Genomic DNA, 25,057 nt, shown 5'->3' on the forward strand with positions numbered 1-25,057 from the left:
TCTTTTGTGAGGAACGTTGACACCATGGGAGCTCTCCGTATTAATGCATCCAAGATCCTTACCCAAATCAACAGGCTCGGAAACAACATCAGACACAATGACCTTCTGCAAAAAGGAGACGCGCTAAGAAAAATAGTATAATTGTTGTGCAAACCAAAATATACACATCAAATGTAAAAAACAATTGGGAGAGTAAATAACAAAAACAATTTCAAATCAACCTCAACAACAACAGAGGTATCCTCAAACTCCATTGGGTTAGATCTTTGAACATCAGGTGCCATCAGAGAATCTTCTGCAAGAACATCTTGTTGTGTCTCTTCAACAACAGTGGTGTCTTCACCACCTTCACGGTCCTTATCATTAGCAGAACTCAAAACAGTCTGCACATCTATATGGTTAACCTCAACCAAAACAACACAATGTAGCATAATTGTCGGAAACAATAACACATAGAAAATTTACCAAGACATACCTTTTCAGCCAAGGAACCCTCACTCTTTATTATAAATTCAGCAAAGATGGTTGGGTCAAGGCAAATCCTCTTCACCCTAAAGGAACCATCGTACATCACACTGGCAGATCTAGATCTCTCAACCTTAAACAACACCTTCTCACCCTTGAGTAAAGTCATCTCAGGTAAATAAAAACTTGCATTCTCGGTCTGATACAAAAAGAGCAAGAAACTATTGCCAAGAACGAAAAATAACAAAAAAACCACAAACAAAATAAATATATTTCACACATAAACACCTTCGTTGTAGATATCAGATCCCTGTAGGCAACACCAAGGAGCTTTTGCATATCACCATCAAACACTACAAATACTGCATCACCTGATCCATCACCAACACTAAGCTTAACCTTAAACCTACAACACAAGATAAATCATATATCAAAAATATATCACCAAATTTAACACATAATTATAAACAAATAGATGAAATAATGATGACCTAGCAACCATATGGAAAACATGCTTCACACATCCCTTGCAATAGTAAGCTCCAGAATCATGGGTAACACTCCTGTGACACCTACATTCAAGATACCACCAATCCTGCCCCTCAACCAAACCCTCAACAGTTGCAAAGACAACAAAAGTGCCATCCTCCTCCGAAGCGTTCAGCTCAGATATTGTCTTTGGTGGATTCAATTCCAAGAAATCCTCTCAAAATGAAGGTCTGACTCGAGGACCAATTGCAGGCACAGGAGCAGAAGATTCAACTCCATGAATTGCAACACTAAATAACAAATGAAACATATCAAAACTGGAGTGGTAATGGAAACAATCATGATTAAGTACAACATATACAGTCAACTCACCCCTCCTTGAACTTCAAAGCCTCTTCCATTGGAGGATTAACCAAGATTCTTGTGGTGTTCATCACATTTTGGATGGACACCTTTTCTGAAAACAAAAATGCAATCAAACCAATACTCTTGCATTTCATGAACACAGAAAATAGAAATGAACAATACACAATTGAGGAAACCTCGAAATAGCATAATCTTAGCGAACTGAACGACAACAACCGGCAAACCTTCCACAGATTTTCCCATCATCTTCTGCATAGAATCAACATAACTACCAAACAAAGCACACTCAACCTTACCGCTACGCAAATAAATGCAACAAACATCAATAACTAAATATATGTGACTAACAACATCTAAACACATAAAAACTGAAAATACAACTAACCTATCATCAGTTAACTCAAACACGATCATCTTCGTCACCTTGTCATCCCTCACATACTCACGCTCAATAGATAGATATGCCAGTCATCAACCCAATAACATCTTGTTATACCCTAATTTTGGACCTAAAAATACTAACTCAATTCTTCTTTTCTTGCATTTCAAGCTATTTGAACTGTCTCTGATCAATTGCATCTTTCTCTGCATATTATTTCAATATTGCTTGCAAATTTCATATAAAAGGGCATTTTAGTCATTTCCTATGTTAAAATTTCTTTCAATCTTTGAAAAATTGTTTGAGTCTCTTCAATTGGTTTGTATAAGTCCTTGTTTCAATTCTATGTCAAAATCCATTTCAAAATTGCATTTGAAATCATTTTAAGTCAGTTTAGCCCATAGGGGCGTTTTAGTCTTTTCATGTGTTAAAACTCTGTTTAAATTCTAAAAATTGTCTCTAAGTCTTTTAATTTGTTTGTATAAACTCTTGCTTAATTTCCTTGTTAAAAAATCATTTTAGAATTACATTTGAGTCGTTTTAAGTCAATTTAGTCCCCAAGGGCATTTTGGTCATTTCACGCAAAATTTCGGCAGAGAGAGGTTACTTTAAAGTACCTCATTTAAGTAATTGGTTCGTTTTAGTCCGTTTTGTCATTTTTTTTAATCGTTTCACTTTACGTTGTTTTCAAATTACATTTTTTATCAATTTTATTTTAATTACATTTTTAGTCCTTTTTTGTCATTTTTGCATTTTAGTCCGTTTATTTCAGTTAATTGCAGATTGGTCCACAAGAGTTTGTTATAAGTCCAGTGCCACGTGTCATTATTCCATTGGTCCAGTCATCATACACATCATCTATAAAAGCCCAGTCATCAGTCAAAGTCAAAACACTACTCATTTTTTTTACACATCATCACAAACACTTTCATCTTTTCTCTCTCCATCAAAACAAATCAAAATCACAAAAATCTCATGAATATTCAAGAACATTCTTGAACATTCATCACCAAACCACCACTCTAACCACCACAACAAACTTTTCCGGCCACCCTAACTAACCACAACAACCACAAAAATCATCAAATCAACAATATTATCACAAAAGAATCATCCTAAGACCCATATATAGCAATTTTCGGTACTGTTCATCACTATTCACGTCACTGTTCATCACTATTCACCGCCGGAAAAATCATTTTCGGACTCATCTCCCTCCACAAGTGCAAGGCCGATTTCGGCCACCACAAGAAGAGGAGGAGGCGCGCGGCAACCATCCCTCCACAAGTGCAACGCCGATTTTGGCCACCACAAGAAGAGGAGGAGGCGTGCGGCAACCACAAGGGGGGGAAAAAACTCGCGGTCGGAGCTTAACCGGAGAGGGAAGAACGCTTGCGAACCGGATCCGACTTGAGGTAAGGATTTAGAAGCTTTTTACCATCTTTTTTGTCACTTTTTCTTTCAAAATTTCTCAAACTTCAAACTTAGATCTACGCTTCACCGTTGATTTTCTTGAAAAACTAAGTCCGGATTCGTGATTAGAACGAAAAAGGATTGTTAAAAAGCTAAAAAAAATTTGGATCGGGCAAAAAAAAAATTCCGACGCGGTGGTGCCGCCACCTCGCGGTGGTCGGCCATCGCGCCGGACCGGTGGAGGTTGATCGGAGAAGAAGGCTGCATTTGCAGACCTTCTCTCACTAAAAATTTGTAGAGAGAGGAAGAAGAAAGAATTATGAAGGAAATAAACCGGATATGGCTTTTATAGGTGTAAGCGAACCGGTTCGGTTCGCTTGAACCAGACCGGTTCACTTGGTTTTCTTCTTCTTGTTCCTCAACTGTTAGATCTAGCTGGATCAATCCAACGCTCCTCACGCGTTTGGATGATCCAGGATCCATTTACCTTGGGCCTGGACTTTTGTTACTACTTTCTCCTTATTTTCTTGCTGTTTACTACGCTACTTCCTGCTGAATACACCTTTGCATGCCTAAAATCTCTTTGAAAAATTCCAAGAAAATTCCTATAATTTTTCTAGTATATTTTGATCAATTTTGATATATTGCATGTCAAGATTGATCAAGGAATACTAGAAAATTATTTTACCTTGGTTTAATGCTTTTTCTTTTACTTTTTGTTGAAAAATCTTGATGAAAAGCTTGTAAAATTTGGTGAGTTCTTTTTGCATTTGTGTTGATTGATTTAGGTTTATTTCTTGTTAATTTTGTATGATGAAAATTGTTAGAGAAAATACATGGAGAAATTGTTTGAATTTTGTGTCGTTTTGTCCAATTTTGTGAAGTTTTTTTTGCATGTTTTAATGCTAATTGTTTGGTTCATAATAATTGTGGTTTGTTGAATAATTTTGGAGTATTGTTTGGTGATTGATTTGGTGTTTTGGTGCTGGTTTGTGATATATGATAATTGATTCCTTATATGGCAAGTTACTTGATTCTTTAACATGTGAATTAGTGCAAAATAGGCTTAATAAAATGCCATAGTCTTTGACTTGTGTTTCTCATAACTCTCACATTGGGGCTGAACATAAAACCCTTTGAAAAATGTCAAAATGTGAGAGTTATGGGTCTCTTGCTTGCTTTGGAATTTTGGTATTCTATTAAGTGCATTCTTGCCACTTTTTCTTGCCATTTTACTATGTTATTATGCCTTATTTCTTTGCCAATTTTTTCTACCATCCTATGCCTATTATTACTAACCATTTGTTCATTGTTTCATACATCATGAGCATTCCATACTTCATCTCCTCCTTCACTTTATTTCTTGCACTTTAAATTTTACCAAGAGTTAGAATGTAAAAAACTTAGGATTTTTTGTACTTTACCTTCATGCAATTTTAAATTCTTGCAAGACCATAGAATGTAAACTAGGGCATGATGTAAAGGACAATGGACTCTAATGATGTACACCGACACAAGCACCGACACATGCACACACCTCACTTTAGATGTATGGCTAGGATATGCATGTTTAGATGTATGCTTAGGTTTTACACTTAGAGAAAATTCCAATTTTCCAAACAAAAAACTTGAACCATCTCACTCAAATTTTTTTTTTTCAAATAAACTCTTGGAACACATTCCAACTGAATTTTCCTCTTTATTTCTTAATAAAGCATCAATGAAACTAATTCCAACTTTGACTTGTTTTTGCAAATAACTAATTCAACCGCATAATTTCACAATCTTATGCCCTTGAGGCCTCTCTCTCTCATTCTTCAAATTCCAATTTTCAAACTTAAAATCAACCAACAAAAACAAAAACATTTTTTGGAAGAGAACTACGGTGGATTTGATCCCTTAAACGGGTACGTAGGCAAGGAATCAAAATTCCTTCAATTCAAATAAAATAAAAATTCAAACACATTCTTCTCCCTCCAATTCTTCACTTAGAAAGCCCTTAGGTGTAAATATCAATTTTCAAATAGCATTTAAAAATAAAGCGCGCGCGTAGAAAGTAAAGACGGTTCCTATAGGATACTATAGTCGTTATGGGTGCCTAACACCTTCCCGTAGCGAAAACAACTCCCGGACCTCGATTCTCAAGGGTTTTGCTTATTTTTTCCCTTCCCAAGAAAAAATGAGATATCACCGGTTAAAAGGTTCAAACGTAATCAATGTTTGACACCCGAAAACCAAGATAAAACACATCTGCAAAAGAAACAATAACTATGACCTAACATATAACCATAAAAAAGGCCACATCTAACCCACTGCAGCACAACAACAACTCACCAACCAAGTAATCGAAATCATCAGTGCTGGAGCACACATCAACAATCTTGGTCAAAAATAGACCATGTAGCGGAATAAGGGAACTCTCAACCTTGGTCTTCATTTGAAATATCAGCTTGTAAGGATAAGTTGTGGTACGGTAAGCGCCAAACCCTGGAGCAACGGAGAAGTACGACATCTTGTACACCTCCCCTTCCACCAGCTTCTTCTGGAAAACGTACAACAACTGTTTTCTAACAGTGGCATGGATCTTGGCACCCTGTCACAACACCCACAAAAACATTACAATCAGGGAAGATATGAAAGATTAAGCACATCATTACACAACTAAAACCTCAATAAATCAAATTCATTACATACCTTTTGATCAATCAAGACCATCTCCAGCGAATTAGTTTCATCAGGCTTGAGAAACGCAGGAACCTCCCACATCCGAAGGACACGAACCTTGATCCTTCAATTCTCACGACCAGGAGCAATGTCAGCGAAACAATCAATTGATTTCTCCATCAGTGATTCAAACCCCAAAATCAATCGAAGAACACAGCAAACAAACGACTCAATCTTATGTTGATTCAAATCAGAAATTTGACACATGCTCCAAACGAACCACAAACACATCCTTATATAGCCTTCAGAACTAAGGGGTAAAATAGAGATATCAATGCAATGGGGTAGCCTAGCTTCGACATTCTCTCCAATGCATCCACAAGCAGACAAAAATTTTGAATTTCATGTCGGAACATCGACCAATAGCCGCATAGAATCCTAGATATCTCGACATAATACATCCCCACATTCTCCATGTCACATGAAAACGACAAAACTGGAAGAAACCCTTGAACAAAAAAATTGAGACAAACCAGACAAAGGATCGCAGAAAAATTTGAGGGAAGACGCTACCAATAGAAATCGAATTCAACAGTAAAGAGAGAGACTATTCTCTTTTGTAAGATTTATTGATGTCTGTTCCCAAATATAACAGTCCATTACCAATAAAAGTTTGATAAAGATTACCCATCTAAATTAACATTAATCAAAATCATCTATTCCTCTAAGTTGACAAATGCATAATTTTGATTGTTGACAACCCGAATGAGTTACATTTATCCACCTTTTCATAATGGATAACTAAAATTACGAATTTGTAACCCACTTAGGTTGGCCTAGTAGTATTTGCTTGAGACTTGGGGTGTGTTCCTCCTCAAAGTCTCAGGTTCGATTCTCTCCGATGTCAATTTGTGTAGACTAATTTAGCTTCTCCATAATGAAATAAAAAATTAAGAATTTGTCAAATAACAAACGGTTGATGATATTTGTTGGTAAGATGCGTATACGGAAGCAAAGATGGGAGTATCTAAGAAAGAAGCATGGCCACAACCGAAGAAGATTCAAGTAGGGTCCACATACAACAAGTGTCAAGTTAAGCAACACATAAATAACCGTCACTACCAACTTCAAAACCAAATTTCTTACACGGTCATTCAGCTCCAAGATTAATCAAAGTAAAGAAATAAACAATAATGATGAACTTTGATGTTAAAGCAAGAATAAATATTCCACCTAAAGTATCAAAACCAAATTTGGTAGGTTTGTTTCCTCGTAGGTTATGGTTACTACCGACAACAACATGGGCATCACGGAAGAGGAAGGTGTCGTTTGAGGTTGAAGAGAAGAAGGTGAATAAGGTAGTGGTAGTGGAAAAAATTGAATCAGCTGCAAAAAGTGCTTTTAGATTTGGCTTTTCAGCAGCTCTTTCTTTCTGTATTTTCTGTCATACACCAACAGCTCTCTCCCAGTCCCTTACTGTCGCTTTTCCTGTTTCACGCGCACCTGAGGTCAGCTCGTATATCTCTCTCTTATGATAAGAACGAACACTATTTTGCACTGTATGTGGAAGTGGAACAAGTTTTCAAAGTGTAAAAGTCACGCAATAGAAAAGTGTGTTAGAAAAATCACTCCCAGTAATAATTAGTTACCATTGTTTCCTTCAAAAAAAAAAATTAGTTGCCATTGTTGCCATCTAAATTTTGTTGTTAAAAAATCCGAAATTCACCTTTTAAGGTTAACAAGTAAGAGGTGTTGGGGGTTTTTGAATCCGGCCCCTTCATATAGTATGTATTATTTCTATCGACTGAGTTAAACTGACGGGAAAAAAATCAATTTTCTATTAATAGTCATAATAACTTTTAAAAAATGAAAGGGCTTAAGAGTTAAGAGTATTTTTGTTGTAATGTTTTTAAAAAGTTAATCACTTTCTAGAATTTTCATATGTTTGTTTTACCATTTTTTTTAAATTGCTTTTAAATGAGAAGTTGTTTTAAGTTTTTTTTTTAAATAAATAAATTTTTATAGTAGACAAATACAAAATAACTTATTGAATTCTATAATTTGCAACAAACAAAATAATAAAAAAATCTTATGGTGCCTTCCCATAAAGAAAAAAAATCATATGGACACATTAAAATAATGATAAGAAAATGACAAAACCCATGTTGGTATTATTTTAATTGCTTTTTATTGGTTGTATTCATATAGTGTGCCCAAAATAAGTAGTACTCCATTTTGCATTATGATTCAAAGAGTACTACTAAATAAAACTAAGAATTTTGAAGATTAAAGCTATGCACTACTGAGCTTTGAGCAGGGAAATATCCAGTTAAATGTAACTCGATCCGTCCCTGAATACTCGAGTTTGTTAATTTGTTCATAAGCTTAATTAACATGAACCGTGCTTAGTTGAAAAGGGTTTGTTGCTAGGTGAATGCAGTTCAAAGAACTCTTGTTGAAGCATGGGGTTTGATTCGGGAAACATTTGTTGATCCTACATTTAACCATCAAGGTATTTCACATAATTTCTAATCATGTTCTATCTTAAGCTTCAAGTACCAAATCTGCATATAGAATGCATCATACTAACATCTATTGGAATAATAAAACGTATTCTTTAAATGCATCGATGTTTATTACATTGACGGATCAAATAACAAAAGGTACACTTTTTCTTGTAGATTGGGATATGAAGTTGCAGCAAACAATGGTGGAAATGTTTCCTTTGAACTCAGCTGATGCAGCCTACACCAAAATCAGTGGAATGCTTTCTACACTTGGAGATCCTTTCACTAGAATTATTAGTCCGAAGGTCTTATAAATAACATTTCTTTTTCTGAAATCTCACTTACTTTCGTTTCTTGGTCGGTCAACAGAAAAAGTAGTAACTTAAGATAGGATCATAGCTCCAATATATGGTAATGTTATTGCCTATTCTAAAGTGTTGCTGACATGTGAAAAATATTGTTCAAATGATGCCATTCTTAGATCAACAAATCTGTTTTAAGGTCATATTAATTGGTATGCACTGTCAGTGTAAAGATTTTTCACACTGCCAATGAACTATAATCGCCGGATCATCAAATGTATCTTACTTTAATTATAAGGGAAATGTTAAAAGTCATATTTGTGGTTGGTCGTGTTTACATGACAGTGTAAAAACTATTATACTGACATTGTATTCAAATTAAAGTCTTATGTTTAACGGTGATTCGTACTTACAGGAATATCAGGGATTTAGAATCGGAAGTGATGGAAACTTGCAAGGAGTTGGCCTCTTCATAAATGTTGAGCCAAGAACAGGACATTTGGTCAGTTACTTGCAAACAACACTTTCAATAATTTCTCAGCTGTCAAACACGTTCAAATTTTTATGCTTATTGTTATGATGTCAATTCATCATGCAGTTGATTCCTACCTCCTTTTAAAATTAGTTTTTTTTTTTCATTTTTTCTTTTAAAATTCTTGGTAGCAGCTAGAACTCGGTATTGAACCTGTGTTGATTTCTGTTTTAAAATTATGATTGTCTGTCTTTTAAAAAAAAATAAAAATATCTGAAAATCACAGGTTGTTTTGTCATGCATAGAAAACAGTCCAGCTGCTCGTGCCGGTATTCATCAAGGAGATGAATTAGTTGAGATAAATGGTACTGACCAAGTTAGTTTTTCTAAAATATTTAATCTGAAAACAGTAATGTAGAATGATGCTGTAAAAAGTGATTTTCTGTAAAATATTATTAGTTCTTGTGAAAATGAAATAGTAATTTTCTTTTGTTTGAAAATGGATCTGATTGTGCAGGGGAGAGGCTTAATGGCATTGATAGTGAAGGTGCAGCACAGAGGCTTAGAGGGAATGCTGGAACTACTGTTACAGTAAAGGTCCATTATGAAATATCATAGTTTCATTTTTTTATACAAGCTTTTTTTGAACGAACTATTGGGTTATGCTTCAGTCATATTTTCTATGATCGCCTTGGAAACATTGTTTTCTTGCATAGAGTTCAACTTTCAACTTTCAGATTTTTTTCTCTTGGAATTTGGGGTCATTTGTGTTAGCGGCCAACACTCGATGGGATTTAGTCCCACATTGGATAGATAGGATTCTTGAGAAGAGTTTATATAGAGGAGGCACTCCTCACCGTACAAGCCGGTTTTGTAAGGATGAATTAGGCCTCGATATTCGTTACATGGTATCAGAGCCTATCGGATCGGGTCCATCGGTGGGCTTCCTGCATTGTCCATGCTTCAGGTCCATTGGGCAGGGCTGAAGCGTGAGGGGGTGCGTTAGCGGCCAACACTCGGTGGGATTTAGTCGTACTCGGTGGGATTTAGTCGTGGTCCATCGTGGGCTTCCTGCATTGTCCACATTGTCCACGCTTCAGGTCCATTGGGCAGGGCTGAAGCGTGAGGGGGTGCGTTAGCGGCCAACACTCGGTGGGATTCGTACTCGGTGGGATTTAGTCGTGGTCCATCGTGAGCTTCCTGCATTGTCCACGCTTCTAACTTGAGCTTCCTGCATTGTCCACGCTTCTAACTTATTTGTAAACTTATCTTCTCTAGGTCAAAGATTCAAGTACAGACTCTTTTATTCGTGAGGTAAAGTTGAAAATGTCTTCTATTTTAGCTTATGTTCTTATGTACAAAAGCAATCACAATATTCCATTGCTGATCTAATATACTTGAAGGTTAAATTACCAAGGGAGTATATTAAGCTCTCTCCAATATCAAGTGCCATCATTCCTCACAGATCCTCAGAAGGGCAGGTCATAAAAACTGGTTATGTGAAATTGTCAACCTTCTCTCAGGTGAGCAAAATAATCACCTATAGAAAAACCGGATGTCTATATTTTGCTAAACTGGAAAATATTTTAAACCAACTACCATTTTGATATCTAACAACTTCCCTTACAAACTTTATCTTAATATAGGAGTTTTGATTGACTAATTTGAGCTTATCTACTGGCATGTGCATTTGTGTGACTGTATGCTAGAACTTGTGGAAACAGCTTATGACATGTCGATAAGCTGTTTTCAGCTTGTTTTCATAAGCTTTCTAGGATAACTTGTCAAAACATCTTATAGCATAAATGAAAACAGTTCGACCTTATTTTATCTTTTATTCTGGAAATTGTTTAAACATAAACATTTATATGATAAGGTTTGTGCTATTAGCGCTTAACAAAGTTGTCTATCCAAAAGGGTCCATCAACTTATCCTGTACCATATTGGTTATCGACAGAGTGCTGCTGATGACATGCGAAATGCTATTCAGGAAATGAAAAATCAAGGAGCACACTCATACATACTTGATCTACGGAACAATCCTGTAATTTACCATTTTCATGAAAATTTCAGTTTTACCACATCTTTGGATCGGTGTAACATAGAAGTGTTTTCCGTCGTTTTTACCTGAAATTTTGTTGCAGGGTGGTTTGGTAAAAGCAGGCCTTGATGTTGCTCAGATGTGGTTAGATGGAGATGAGACTCTGGTGAATACGATTGATAGAGATGGAAACATGTCACCCATCAATATGGTCAATGGCCATGCTATAACACATGATCCACTTGTAGTAATTGTGAGTACCAACTATAGCTAGTTAATAACATTGATTATGCCTTTTTATTTTGTACCACATGATCCACAAATGATTGGGTCGCTCAAGTGGTTCATGAGCTTCAGTGAATGTTAAATTGATTTGGAGTACCAATGTCTAGACCCTGACTAGAACAATCCTTAGTTAGACTTTACTTACATCCTGACCGAACATGGGATTATTAGGGCTCATTTTCCCTCGAAACAGGTGTAGTAGATACTTATTACCTTTCATATAAATATCCACTTGCATTTCTTTTAGTCATTCTTGTATGTTTCCCTGGACCATGCCTCTTATGTTAGCAAGGTGAATTATCAACAAAACATCTTCATTACCTAAATTTTTTATCATTCATTTGTCTTATATGCTAAGTTTCTAAAATGTACACCTTTCACATCTTGATTTTCTATGAACATTAAGATTATCTTGACTCAAACCGCTAGTTTGATGTTTGGCAATTTTTGTTTCCTCAACAGGTCAACGAGGGAAGTGCAAGTGCCAGCGAGATTTTAGCTGGGGCATTACATGATAACGGACGAGCAATTCTTGTGGGGAACAAAACATTTGGAAAAGGAAAGATTCAGGTACCAGTATTTTTTGTTACATAATGATCATAAAGTGATGTTTTTGTTTTTTAAATCTTGTTATTAAGCAATATTTCCAAAAGGAAAATCATGAAAAATGAGGTAATGTAATGTATATATGAGGTGCATCTATACTCCAAACGAGTCTTCCATAAGAGTGTTTTCTGTTTAAAAGGCGTGTACCAAGCATATTGGCGGTAGGTGTATAGCTCCAACACCACAGATTGAAGGCGTGTTTGGTGTCCGAAACAAACACGTGTCGGTGCTTGACCCGAACATAATACTAATACATGTGGTTATATTGAATTATTCTATTTTCTCAAATTATTACCGGTACCAACATGTGTCTTTGTCGGTGTAGTGTCCAATGTTCTCGTCTTCATGTGTTCCGAGACTTCTTTCATTTCTGTCAATCTCATGGAATGTATCATTCTCGCTGCAGAGTGTCACTCAGCTTCATGATGGATCAGCCCTCTTTGTTACAGTGGCAAAATATGTATCACCAGCCCTTCATGACATAGATCAGGTCGGGATAACGCCAGACGTTCAGTGCACGACAGAAATGCTTTCACCAAAGGAACTATCAACCAAAGATAAGGCCTCAATCTCATCTCTGGAAGCAGATTCATGCATTATGGTAGCAGAACATGAGTTGGATATGAAGGATTCCAAAGGGACTGTTTCTTGAACATTGTACTGTCTTTTTATCTCATTCTCTTTTCAATGTTGAAAGTTGAAAGGAAAGTTAGCCAAGTGCTGCTAATTTATACAATGTTATGTTGTGATTACTTGGTATGTATATATATAAAATAGTGGAACCGATTGTATATATCATTCAATAGAATAATAGAAAATTTACTTCTATGTTGAAGTGTGTATATATATATATATATATATATATATATATATATATATACTTTACTCAGTTTGTCATAATACAATATTTTTGGACAATGTTTAATTTGATTTTACAGAAAAGCAACATTTATTTTTTTATACTGGTCTAACTCATTCTTAAGAAAACAATTTGTAAGGTGAGGGTATCACTATATATAAAATAAATTGGGATGAAGAATTTTCTCAATACACCTTGACATCCATGGCTAATTTTGTTGGTAGCTTGAATGAACTGATACCATATTCGGTTTTCATATAAAATCTAATTCATCCCTAAAAAATTGACTTGTAAGGTGAGGGTTGGTGTCACTTTTTATGATGAGTGGTAGCATGCTTCACTCTAACACTCTTTTTTTAAAAGTCACTATTTTATTGCATGGAAATAGGTTCTACATAAAGTGGTGAAATCCACGTGAAAATGTGGAAATGGGAGACTCTCATAAATTTCACTTAATAAGAGAGTTTTAGTGAAAGAGTGTTAGTGAGTGTTTCTAGCACTACTCCACTTGATACAGAGAAAGACATTCATATGGTAGACTTTGCAGCCACCACCCTACCATGCTAGCTTTCCAATTCCACCACCCTACTATTGACAATAAGGCCAACAAGCCACCATGTTTGACAATATCTATTTTTACTAGATTGTGTTTCCATTGATGTATTAATTATTATTACTATTTCAACTACAATCTGGCCTCTATGATTGCTATAAATAAGGCCACTTCCTTCACGTATCATCATCAATTGAAATATATAAAAACTTGAGTTTCTCATTTGAGAATTAGAGAGTGGATTCTCTCTTGGTTTCTGAGCCACTTTGGCATCAGAGAAAGGTTCCAAATCCGCAGTTTTTTTTTTTTTGACGATAAATCCGCAGTTGAGTTTGAGTGAAAGAATCAACGGAAAGTTTGAGTTTTCTACTTTGCGGCCTTACAGGATTCTCTCTTGGTTTCTGAGCCACCACTCTTCGTAAACTCTTTCCTAGACTTATACCTCGTACTTGGATTTTTCTCATTACAAACATGCAAAGGGCAAGAAGAAAGATACTTATTAAGAATTTAATTAAATGAAACAACAAAAATAATCAATTATAATGAATTCAACAAATACATATATATATATATCAACAGACACCAAATAGGTGAGTACAAATTACAGGCCTAGTACAAATAATAATAAAGCTAGTTTTCAATACAATACCATTTTCAACAAACAACCATAAGCTTATAATTGCAATAAGAAATTTAAATCCATTGTTTTCAAATTCATTTCAACATGAATGCCATAAGAGAAGCCAAAACAGAAGAACACAAGACCACCTTAGAAACAGGCAATGAAAATCCAGCTCCAGCCTCCAACTGACCAGTTGGTGCTATCCCTGAATCCTGTGCCACAATATTGGTGATACAAAACATGACCACAAACATGAATGCCATCAAAATGTTAGCAGTGAAGCTACCAAATGATGTCATTTCCACAGAATATGTTTGTTTTACTCTTTCAAAGGGACTGGAGAGGAATTGTTCAATGATAGAACCAAGACTTGGACTTATTATATATAGGTATGAGGAAAATTTACTCAAGTTTACATCAAAAGGCATCATTTTTAAGTTGGTAAAATGGTGTATTAAACATTAAGATATGTCATTGTTACTATTCCTTTTAAGGATGTTAAAGACCCCACAAGACCAATCAAAGCTAGTTGGTACAAGGTGGCATATCAATCGAAAAATAAGGTGACTGACACTTATAGTATGTACTATGTAGCACCGATACTTTAGATTGAAGGATGTTTCACGTGTCCGACACTGACCATCTGACATGATACATATACACATAATTACATTCAATGACTTTTATTTTCATAAATTATTAATAGTGTTTATATGTCAGTTTCAGTGTTGTGTCTGGTGCCGATATTTTTGTTAAAGCTTCGTAGCGTATTACGGAATACCCTTGAGTTTTTAACAAGGTTGGATCACTTGCACGTTTGGACTACTAAAAAGCTTTTGCTGAAGTTATTGGTTACTTGGAAAGGAAAAAAAAGAAGAGAGAAGAAACGTGAAAGGAATTATTTGTCAGTCTATCTTTTCTAAATTCAGTGCAAATATGGTGGGAACTCTCTTTCAGTACAGCCAAAGCACACCCTTGACATAGCAACGATTCTGATTGGTTTAGAAAGCTTCTAGAAATAGTTTCATTTGGCAATTGAGAATATGATAGATGAACATAAACAATATATAACTATTTACTTTGTTGACTCTTCACTCTTCAGTAATACTAATACATATAGTTAATAAGAGATGTCACAAAAAAGATAGAATTTAAATTGGATTATTTTGAACTCTTTGTCGGAATCAATTGTAAAGCCACTCGACTCTTTTGGGTTGGTTTAGTGGTGTTGATTTTGTGTGTTCCTCTTAAATTCTCAAGTTCGAATCAATTTTGATAGGTTAGTTTATCTTCATAAAAAAATTATAAAGCCACTTAAATTATTATGGTGATAAGTAAATTTAACTGATTACAATTCAACTCGGTGACTGCTTGATCTTTAAGCAGAAGTACAAAATGCTCTACCCCATAGCAGGATATGGATGAATTGGTCAATATATAGTTTGTGAAGCTCTTAATTTGTATTGTAATTTTTCTTAGAAGGAATAGTCGCTATTTTTAGCATTTTAGACTGTTGTTCCCCAATTGGTATAGGAGACTCGTCCACCCCCTGATAGAAAACAAGATGGGGATGAAGAGGCAGAATTTTCCCTGCCTCATTGCATCAATTATGTCCAAAGGAAAATAAATGAATAAGATAAAATACAAAAGAAAACAATTGATGGTTGAACACAAACTTTGTGTTTCCCTCTCAAATCTTATCCAATCATTATATGTTTTTTTTTTTTTGAAAGGTCCAATCATTATATCTAAAAACTACAAAAAACTTGTGCTATCTCCAGATACAACTATAGTAATATTTGCTACTATTTATTTTATATTTCATTTGAACCTCTTCCTCTTCTAACAAGCATCCTTCATTCATCTCTATCAGCTCCTTTGCAAAAATCTCAGGCCAAGACATACCAGCATCATCATCATCATCTTTGTCCACAAAGCTTTCACCATCATCTTCTTTGTCCACAATGCATTCACCATCATCATCATGTTCATTGTCAGGTTGAACAATTGGATTTTGGTCAATATTCTCCTAATAAATGAGAATGCAAGAGCACACAATAAGGGATTGAATGATCTATACAATTAGAATGCAAAATGAGTTGGTCTGATTTACTCTATTGTTATAATTATTATAATATACAATATTACTATTAAATTTATGCTGACATATATATCAAATAACTTAAATATCAATTAATTTTGTCTAAGATGTATAATTTTGTATAAATTATTTTCAATCCCGATTTAAAATAATATATTTTTAATTAAAATTTTATCGGTACGTTGATTTCAAGCACGGGTATCATGAAAATCAAATTCCAGTTCTTTTTCAAGAAATGAAATTGCGAAATCATTTGTGTTCCTGAAACTGTAATTGTGTTCTTGTGGTGTTGAATCATGTTCATGTTTAATCATATTCCTCTGTTGTTGTGTAATCGAAAATTGTGTTCATGTTGAAATCGCAAAATCCAAATCGACTTGTGATGGTGACCCAAAGAAGATGAAGGTGTAAAACGAATTATGATGACAGTGTAAAATGAATTGAGAAAGAGTGTGTGTAAATGTTATAGCAGTTGAGACAAATGAGATGAAGACGGTTTTGGGTTAAGGGTTCACATAAATCCCCAAATTGATTTGCTGCTATGCTTTTCTTTTTTAATTTTCTGCAAGTTAATTGATTTCATTCATTTTGATTTCAGGTTTTGATTTTTTAAATTATACTAAAATATGTAATGACATGTAAATTCGCTTTACACCCACATCATTAAAAAGTGACAACTGATCTAATTTAGTGTTAGAATTTATATTGATAAACCCAAAATGTATGATTTTGAAAACAGGAAACCAAAATTGTAATTAAGTGCAACAAATTTTATAACATTGTGACAATACGTTCGTGAATAACTCTGAAAATAATATGTTGCCACAAAAAATAAGATTGTTACTACTTTTCATGTATAAATAAAATTAGACTTAAGTCAAAATGAGGGCCGAAATTGGTAAAAATCAAATTGAGGGGGGGTGGGGGTGGTAAAAGTACACTTAAGCCAATGATATATATAGTAAACATTTTGCTGCATTCGATGACATGAATATGAATTTTAAGATAAAAAATAAGTTGCAAAAACATGAATTGCAAGTAAGTTTGGAGCAAAAGATGGCTCCAAAGATACATACATAATTAAAAGATTCATGGGAAATTGCTTATTTAGCTTTAATGTGCTTAATCATCTGTAGAAGTCCTTGCACCTCTCCGAGTGAGAATCTTAGGAAAGGTAAAGTCTTCTGTTGAAGTCAGCAGTTTAGGATCATGCTCTTCAGTTTGCTGCATGGTGTGGTGATTAAAATAAAGTGTATCAGAATACGAAGATAACTACTGCAATGCTTATACTCTCTGCATGGTGTGGAAAATTACAATATAATATACATGACATACAGAATTCTTTTAATTTGTTATTCTAAGAGGGACTATGCTCACACACAGCTGAAAACAACAAAGCACTAGAGTGGGAATGGATAATAAAGTTTGAATCTTTTTTCAAATACCAAAAAATTTGGTTATGACTTATGTAACCAATAAAACTCCTCCAATCAACCTCTAAAAATGAATTTTGAATCTAATGAGTAATCTAGTTTGATTAACTTTAAATTTGACGAGTTGGTTAGATAATCTAACAACATTGAGATTGAATCATACAACACACTAAAACTCAAAATATTTATTTGTTTACATTTTACTAATCCCATCACACAAGTTGTCTATAATTAATAATTTTTTTGCCAAAGACATACTTCATATTTGATAATTTTATTTCCAAGACAAGATACAAAAAATTCAGATAACAATTACTGAAATTACCTACAAATAATATATATAAAATAAAGGTAGAATAATGGATTCTTTAAAGGTTTAAATTTATCTTTCATGTCACACAACATAGCAAAATCAATTAATTTAAATTATTTTATAGGACATAAAATTAAATGAAAGATTGATTGTTTACCTTAGGAGCACGGGGGTGCATGTGTTTGTAGTCAATGATGCAGAAACCCATGGTTTCTCCGGTATCAGGATGAACAGGTAAGGTGATCTCATTGATAACACCAGATTCACTGAAGATTGAGTGAATATTTCTTCGAATCTGGTCAACCTGCTCCTTTGGATAAATGGGGAGATTATCCAATTTAAAAGTGTCTTTGTGGTCAGATAACCTACAAGATGATCAATAGTATTAATAATTAAGATCGCTATGTGCGTACATATGTACAACTTGATTTGATACACATACCTGGACAGAGAGATCTCGACATTCGAAGAATATTCATTTTCCATGGCAAGGGCAAAGGGTAATGATGCGGCAGGTAGGAGCGGATGAAGTTTGAGTCTGTATATAGAATTCTGCTCTTTTTACCCAAATGATTTTGTTCATGCCCAAAGTAAAAGACTTTAATGCCCCTACGCATGTTAAGTCACGTTACGTAGGTTAATATGCGTTAGTGTTATTTCTAGAAAAACATCGCGCATGTTAACATGCGTTTGTGTTATTTGTAAAAAAAACTTTGCAATGTTAACATGCGTTAGTGTAATGCAGTGCGTGAGTTAACTCACGTTGGCATTTGCACTGGCGTGAGTTAACTCACGTTCATAGCAGAAACAGAAACTGCATTAAATGCATGCAGTAACAGAACAGACTTTTGAAAAGTCTAGAACGACCCGTAATCACGCCACAGTCATAACTTAACCAAATTACGTCAGTTTAAGTAGTTTATTGGATAATACGACATAATTGATCAAAATTACTTAAAAACATCGTTTTTCTCACAATCACGTAATCACATATAAACGATCCAAACGGTCCAAATTTCATAAATTCGCCGGTAATGACCCGTAATAATTTAAACACACTTAATGACACGTAAACGATCCAAAATAATTCTTTTCATATATTTATATAATATTAGTTACATATTGGCCATAAATATCAAAATTACACAATAGGCCACCAAAAAATATGCCGGGGTGTAATACCACCAAAAAATAGGACGAACACCCGCCGACCCAAAAGTGTCATAACCTATCTAACTAGACTAGTGATAGTGCATAATCTTCATCTTCATCCATGACTTCGTTCTCTTGCTTTGGCCGGAGTGTCCAAAGTAATAGGATTGTGCTCATTTGTTGGTTTCTTTGGCGACTTCGGCTCCTTTGACATGAGCTCATCGAAGGCGGCGTTTCTATCCAAAAACTGAAAAAGCCATTGCTCCGCTTCACCAATCTTGTGAGTCATCCACTCCTTACGAGGAGGTGGTAGAGGACAATTTTCTTTCAACTTCACATGAAGAAAGTGGTCCGGAATCAAGCAAAGGAACATTATGTTGGAATGTGGCTTAAGTGGTGGAGCACTCCGGATTGGAAAATATGTCTCACATGAACTACCCAATTCGGGCAAAATCAATAGAACAATCGCTCTATTGTAGCAACTAGCAATAATGTGACCCATATCCGGAGTGGTCAATCACTTCTCTGGAGGTGCAATACCACTTTTACTTATTGGAGGGTGTAAACCATCCAAGATAAGTTTGTAACGACTCTCGGTAGCATATATTGGCAAGTAGTCACTCTTGTGAGTTTTCAACTCATTAATAAGTGCATGACGAACCAAAACATGATCATCCTCATGAAATCCCATGTGCCTAGCTATGACTCGGAAACCACAATTACCATCCCCTCTAACTTTCACAATGTCTTCAACGTAAGGTCTCATGAGATTTGGAATTTGTGACATGTATGCTATTTGCAAATAAGGTTGTTTCTTTGAAGTAGGAGTTGAAGTTTGTGAGCGGGAGCAAGTGCCAAGACGAGAACCTTTAGTCTTTTGAGACTTACTCTTGGCATGCGAGCATTGACTATCGGGATTTTGAGCATCAATAGTCTCCCACCTAGAGGGGATTCGACCGGTGGACCTCTTTTTCGGTGTAGACTTCACCCTTTTAGGTGCCCCCTTGGTGGCCACTTTTCTCGGAGGTGGCTTCAACATTGTTTCCTCCGGAAATCCTAGTTCACGCAACTTGTATTTGATGAAGAGTTTCATCTTGTAAGGGGCCCTCTTGATACGTTCTTGAATGGCGTCCCATTCCTCCGTAACGGAAAAATTGGCATCAACCTCTTCTCCAATTACACTTAACCTTCGCCAATGAGGGTGTATTTCATCCAAAAGAATAGGCAATTTTTTCTTTCTCTTCTCGGCAAGAATACAAGCACAAGGCAACCCGAACGTTGCCATTTGCACACAACCATGTAACATCCCGATTTTCGCTAGATTTATTTTATTATTTATTTATGTGTGTTATATGTGCTCTTATGTGATTATTTGCCTCTGTGTGTATTTTTGGTCGGGAATTGTAGAATTCGGTGTTAGAAGGGTATTTTAGTCATTTTAGACTCAAGGGTATTTTGGTCATTTTGAGAGTAGGGGTAATTATGTAATTTTTTCTGAGGATTATTTTAGTGCTTAGTGAGAGTTGTTATTTTACTAAGTTACTAGAGAGAGTGTAGTAATTATTTTATTACCGGTAGGTGACCGTTAGTATTACATTTACCGTTAAGTGAGTAGTAATATTTGGGGATTGGAATAGAAATGGGTTAGGCCCATTAAGGTGTTGTGAGTTGAGCCCAATTAGGTGAGACCTATATAAACTCTAGTTGGTAGAGAAAATAGGGTTTTACCAACATTTTCATTAGAGAGAAGAGGTAGAGAGAGAAAGAACAAGAGAAGAAAAGGGTTTGAAGAAGGAAAGCTAGAGAGAGCTAGAGGGAGGTAGAGATTCAAGCTTTTGGGAGCTAAAGTGAAGCCTTAGTTGGTGGTTGTGAAGAATTAAGGTAAGGGGGTTAGTCTTTAATCATAATCACTTAGTTGTAGCTTCTACCCTAATTCTTTACTTAAGTGCTTATTTGAATAATTGATTATTGTGGAATTAATTGGTAAATTCGTGCTTATGTTGTGATGCAATGTTTGGGTATGTAAATTGAATGTTAATTGAGTTATTGATGATGAAATTGCAAGCTTAAATCATGTACATATGTATGCTTTGTGTTTTGCCCAAAAATTGATGATATGATATGTTGTTGATGATGAATTGTGATGAATTCATGATTGGTTGTTGTTGTTGTTGATGTTGTGAGGTGTTGTTGTTGATGTTAGAAACCTTGGGTAATCATAATCTTTGATGTTGTTATGAATTTGTGTTGTTCTTGAGGTTTTCATAAAAAATGGGTTGATAATGAAGAAGTTTGATTTTGATGATGTTGAATGAGTTAAGAAGATTGTTAGAATGGTTAGGATGGTATGATTTTCTATTTTAATCACTTGGTTTTGGAGAGAAATCATTTTGGGAAGAAAATGGGTTTTTGAGTAAAAGTCATTTTAAGAGCTTTTGTAAAATAAGTCATTTTGGAATGAGTTTGATTAAGTTGTTTTAATGTTGAAAATTCAAGTCTTCAAGTGTGGTCTGTATGGTCTAAGTGTTAGGAATGCATTGGCGAAAACGGAATTGAAATCGGATTCGAAAACAAGATTTTATGCACGAAAACGTAAAAATACATTTTGCTGTACTGGTGAGGTGACACGACCGTGTGTCTAGATGACACGACCGTGTCAAAGTCTCCTGTAAGGGGGTGACACGACCGTGTGTCTAGATGACACGACCGTGTCAGACTCTCCTGTAAGGGATGACACGACCGTGTGTCCTGAAGACGCGACCGTGTCAGTTCTGCAGAATCCCAAAACCTTGTTCTTTCGTGTTTTTGTGTAATTTTAAGCATGCCAATGGATTACAAACACCTAACCTTATTCAATCAATTTATAATTAAGCTTCTAAGAGTATCATAGCTTTGGTCTAACTTGGTTTTGTTTTGGAAATGAATTGGTTTTGCAAAATGATACCAAGAGACGAACTTTGTGATTTATATGATTTCGTCGTATTTGGCCGGTGAAACGCCAAGGTATCCTCTACTGCACTCACATGTGACCTAGAGGTATACTTAGTTGAGGCATTGGAACTTGTTTACTTGGTTTTAGTTCAATTGCCCAATTATTTCTAAGGTTGTGATTTTGGGAGACGAACTTGATTGAAAATGATTTTTAGAGCCGATTGCTTCATGAGTCCTTTATGGATAGTTGATATAATTATGTGGTGATGATTAATGGTGTATATATGTGACAACTATATGTTGATTGAATTGTGAATGTTGTTGGTGATTGTATATATGTCAAGTGGTGGTGAATTGTTGTCGACTGCATATATACTAAATGTTGGTGATGATCATTTGATGAATGAATGGTGGTGAACATGTTTATGTTATGTTGTTTGTTGAACATGTTAAATGTTGATTGTTGGTGGTGAATTCATACATGCTAATTTGATGATGATATTGTTGGTGAATGCATGTATGCAAAATGTTGGTGATGTTGAGGTGATTATTGATTGTGTGAACATATGCATTGTGTCGAGTCATATGTTCATGCATTCCTGACTGATGGTGGCGGATTTTATATCCAATTGAGGTGATTTGTAAGAGAGGAGGTGTACTCTTACATACGATGTTTTTGTTGCATCGAAGGTGACGACCTTGAGGTGATCTGGTACCGCATGCATCTAGAAGAGTCTAGAACATTGCATGCATTTGAATAGTTGATGAGTTGTGACATAATTGAATATGTGACTTGGTGAATTTGTGCATTGGTGAAATTTGGTGAATGTTGTGATTGTGTGGATTGGTGTATATGTACATTGGTGGAATTTGTTGATGGTTGTGAATAATTGAACTTTGTTCTAATTGCATGCCTTACTTGTTTGTGCTTATACACTTGATGAATCATTTGATGATAACTATTTTGATATTAATGATGAGGTGCGAATTGTATATGTATATATAAATGATGTGGTGATTCCTTTGATAATGATGTATGCTTGCTTATAACTTTGACATGATGGATTGTACTTGTAGAACTAAGCATGCTAGATGAGTAACGAGGTGAGTAATGTTTCATTGATTAATGTTGATAAATGATTTGCTTTTGTTGATGACTTGATTAAATATGTCTGTTATGCTATGATAATAATGTGATAGCTTGAAGTGCAAGTGATGGGGGATAATGATCATATGATGCTAGTATTCTAGGAGGGATGGTTATGTATATGTGATATGTATGAATCCTTGAATGCTATGTTTGTATGTGTCGATTATGATTAATGTAATGCTTACCCCCAGTGGTTTCGACCGCCTACCTGTCTGTATGGATGGGTAGACGTTGTGCAGGATTAGTCGCTTGGTGAGTTGCTTGGTGGATGTTTGGATAGCGGGAGCTTTCTCCGCTGTCGTGTCTTAGAGTCTAGGATAAGCTCTGATTAGGCATCTGTTATGTTGTTTAGACCGTCTGTTGTGGAGATTTCTATTTATGACTTATGTTGTTTATGACATGTAATTCTGGTGATGTATGAATTATATTCCGCTGTGACTGTTGAGGATTTTATATGCATGTCTATTAGTATTTTTGTTGAGACGTAGCGTCTATTTCTTGAATATTTGTTATATTCGCGTGTTTTATCGTTTTAATAGAAATAGGGCGTTACAAGTTGGTATCAGAGCCTGGTTGGTCTTGTCCAGACCAAAACCCGTTGAATTCCCTGTTGTATGCGACATGTACGGGAGTACTGTCGGTACTTGTTGTGTTGTTCCGTTCTTTAAGTGGGTTTGAGCTTAGTGGGGGAGTAGCAGGTTGCTTCAAGTTTGTTAGGTCTGGCAAGTGAGGTATCTTTGGCTGCAGAGGCTCAGTTGGTTGTTGTTGGTGTTAAGGTTTCTGTTGATTTCGAGTTGGATCTTGTGTGTTTTCCGTTGAAGCATATGGACGTGATTTTTGGTATGGATTGGATGTTACCTTTTGGTGTTAACATTAACTGTTTGACCAAGAGTGTAACGTTTTCTAAGCCGGTAGCTGAGGAAAGTGGAAAGTTCTTGACCACGGAACAAGTGAAGAAGTCCTTGGATGGTGAAGCTAGTGTGTTCATGATGTTTGCTTCCTTGAAGGAGAGTAGTGAGAAAGGAGTTGGTGATTTGCCGGTAGTGCAAGAGTTTCCAGAAGTTTTATCGGACGACATTACCGAGTTGCCGCCGGAGAGGGAAGTTGAGTTTGCAATTGATTTGGTACCAGGAACGAGTCCTATCTCGATTGCGCCGTATCGGATGTCTGCATCAGAGTTGGGTGAATTGAAGAAGAAGTTGGAAGAGTTGCTCGAGAAGCAGTTTATCAGGCCGAGTGTTTCTCCGTGGGGTGCTCCAGTGTTGTTGGTTAAGAAGAAAAATGGAAGCATGAGGTTGTGTGTGGATTATCGCCAGTTGAACAAGGTGACAATTAAGAATCGGTATCCGCTTCTGAGGATTGATGATTTGATGGATCAGCTAGTTGGTGCAGAAGTGTTTAGCAAGATTGATTTGAGATCAGGATATCATCATATTAGAGTAAAGGCGGAAGATATATCCAAAACTGCATTCCGAACGAGGTATGGACGCTATGAGTATTCTGTGATGCCATTTGGAGTATCTAATGCGCCAGGTGTTTTCATGGGATATATGACTAGAATATTTCATCCTTTTCTGGACCGTTTGTGGTGGTGTTTATAGATGATATTTTGGTGTATTCGAAGTCAGAAGAAGAGCATGTCGAGCATTTGAGGATTGTATTGGGAGTCTTGAGAGAGAAGAAGTTGTTTGCTAAGTTGTCAAAGTGTGAGTTTTGGTTGCGGGAAGTGAGTTTCATTGGTCATGTGATTTCTAAAGGTGGTATTGTCGTGGATCCGTCGAAGGTTGATGCAGTGTTGCAGTGGGAATCACCTAAGTCTGTTAGAAGCTTTCTTGGGTTGGCAGGTTACTATCGGAGGTTAATTGAAGGATTCTCTAAGTTGGCGTTGCCATTGACGCAGTTGACTCGGAAAGGACAAGCTTATGTTTGGGATGCTAAGTGTGAGAAGAGTTTC

At 35.7% G+C, this 25,057-nt stretch overlaps 3 protein-coding genes and 1 pseudogene across 4 annotated transcripts; 1 reads left to right on the top strand and 3 right to left on the bottom strand.

Moving 5' to 3' along the window:
* Positions 1 to 387: 387 nt before the first annotated feature.
* On the bottom strand, positions 388 to 5,896 carry LOC146955094 (replication protein A 70 kDa DNA-binding subunit B-like; annotated as a pseudogene).
* A 1,038-nt stretch (positions 5,897 to 6,934) lies between these two features.
* Positions 6,935 to 12,826, top strand: LOC146955095 (Peptidase S41 family protein). 2 transcript variants are annotated; one of them, XM_085719960.1, is made up of 12 exons: positions 6,935 to 7,284; positions 8,207 to 8,288; positions 8,458 to 8,588; positions 9,001 to 9,087; positions 9,344 to 9,422; positions 9,575 to 9,654; positions 10,336 to 10,371; positions 10,461 to 10,580; positions 11,015 to 11,101; positions 11,202 to 11,351; positions 11,846 to 11,953; positions 12,396 to 12,826. In XM_085719960.1, the coding sequence occupies exons 1-12, from the start codon at positions 6,970 to 6,972 to the stop codon at positions 12,639 to 12,641; spliced, it is 1,521 nt and encodes a 506-aa protein (XP_085576086.1). In that variant the 5' UTR covers positions 6,935 to 6,969; the 3' UTR covers positions 12,642 to 12,826. The 2 variants fall into 2 exon arrangements, with proteins under 2 accessions (XP_085576086.1, XP_085576092.1); XM_085719966.1 differs by having other exon boundaries at positions 8,217 to 8,288.
* Positions 12,827 to 17,083: 4,257 nt separating this feature from the next.
* LOC146955096 (eukaryotic translation initiation factor 3 subunit B-like) lies at positions 17,084 to 18,449 on the bottom strand. The gene is made up of 3 exons (XM_085719991.1): positions 18,313 to 18,449; positions 18,028 to 18,235; positions 17,084 to 17,348 (listed from the first exon to the last, which is right to left on the bottom strand). The coding sequence occupies exons 1-3, from the start codon at positions 18,354 to 18,356 to the stop codon at positions 17,247 to 17,249; spliced, it is 354 nt and encodes a 117-aa protein (XP_085576117.1). The 5' UTR covers positions 18,357 to 18,449; the 3' UTR covers positions 17,084 to 17,246.
* Positions 18,450 to 19,137: 688 nt separating this feature from the next.
* On the bottom strand, positions 19,138 to 19,524 carry LOC146955097 (uncharacterized). The gene has a single exon (XM_085747693.1). It carries the CDS (start codon positions 19,522 to 19,524, stop codon positions 19,138 to 19,140), a length of 387 nt encoding a protein of 128 aa, XP_085603819.1.
* Positions 19,525 to 25,057: the final 5,533 nt, after the last annotated feature.

The sequence above is a fragment of the Medicago sativa genome, chromosome 1 (assembly GCF_051527215.1).
Source record: "Medicago sativa cultivar Bolivia chromosome 1, Bolivia_mono, whole genome shotgun sequence".
In the NCBI taxonomy this organism is placed as follows: domain Eukaryota; kingdom Viridiplantae; phylum Streptophyta; class Magnoliopsida; order Fabales; family Fabaceae; genus Medicago; species Medicago sativa.

Coding starts and splice junctions, on each gene's coding strand:
- LOC146955096 (XM_085719991.1), bottom strand. CDS start 18,356: ATGGAAAATGAATATTCTTCGAATGTCGAGATCTCTCTGTCCAG. Junction 18,236..18,312: donor GTCGAGATCTCTCTGTCCAG/GTATGTGTATCA, acceptor ATCATCTTGTAG/GTTATCTGACCACAAAGACA. Junction 17,349..18,027: donor TGCACCCCCGTGCTCCTAAG/GTAAACAATCAA, acceptor CACACCATGCAG/CAAACTGAAGAGCATGATCC.
- LOC146955097 (XM_085747693.1), bottom strand. CDS start 19,524: ATGGGTCACATTATTGCTAGTTGCTACAATAGAGCGATTGTTCTATTG.
- LOC146955095 (XM_085719960.1), top strand. CDS start 6,970: ATGATGAACTTTGATGTTAAAGCAAGAATAAATATTCCACCTAAAGTA. Junction 7,285..8,206: donor CTGTTTCACGCGCACCTGAG/GTCAGCTCGTAT, acceptor GTTTGTTGCTAG/GTGAATGCAGTTCAAAGAAC. Junction 10,372..10,460: donor CAGACTCTTTTATTCGTGAG/GTAAAGTTGAAA, acceptor ATATACTTGAAG/GTTAAATTACCAAGGGAGTA.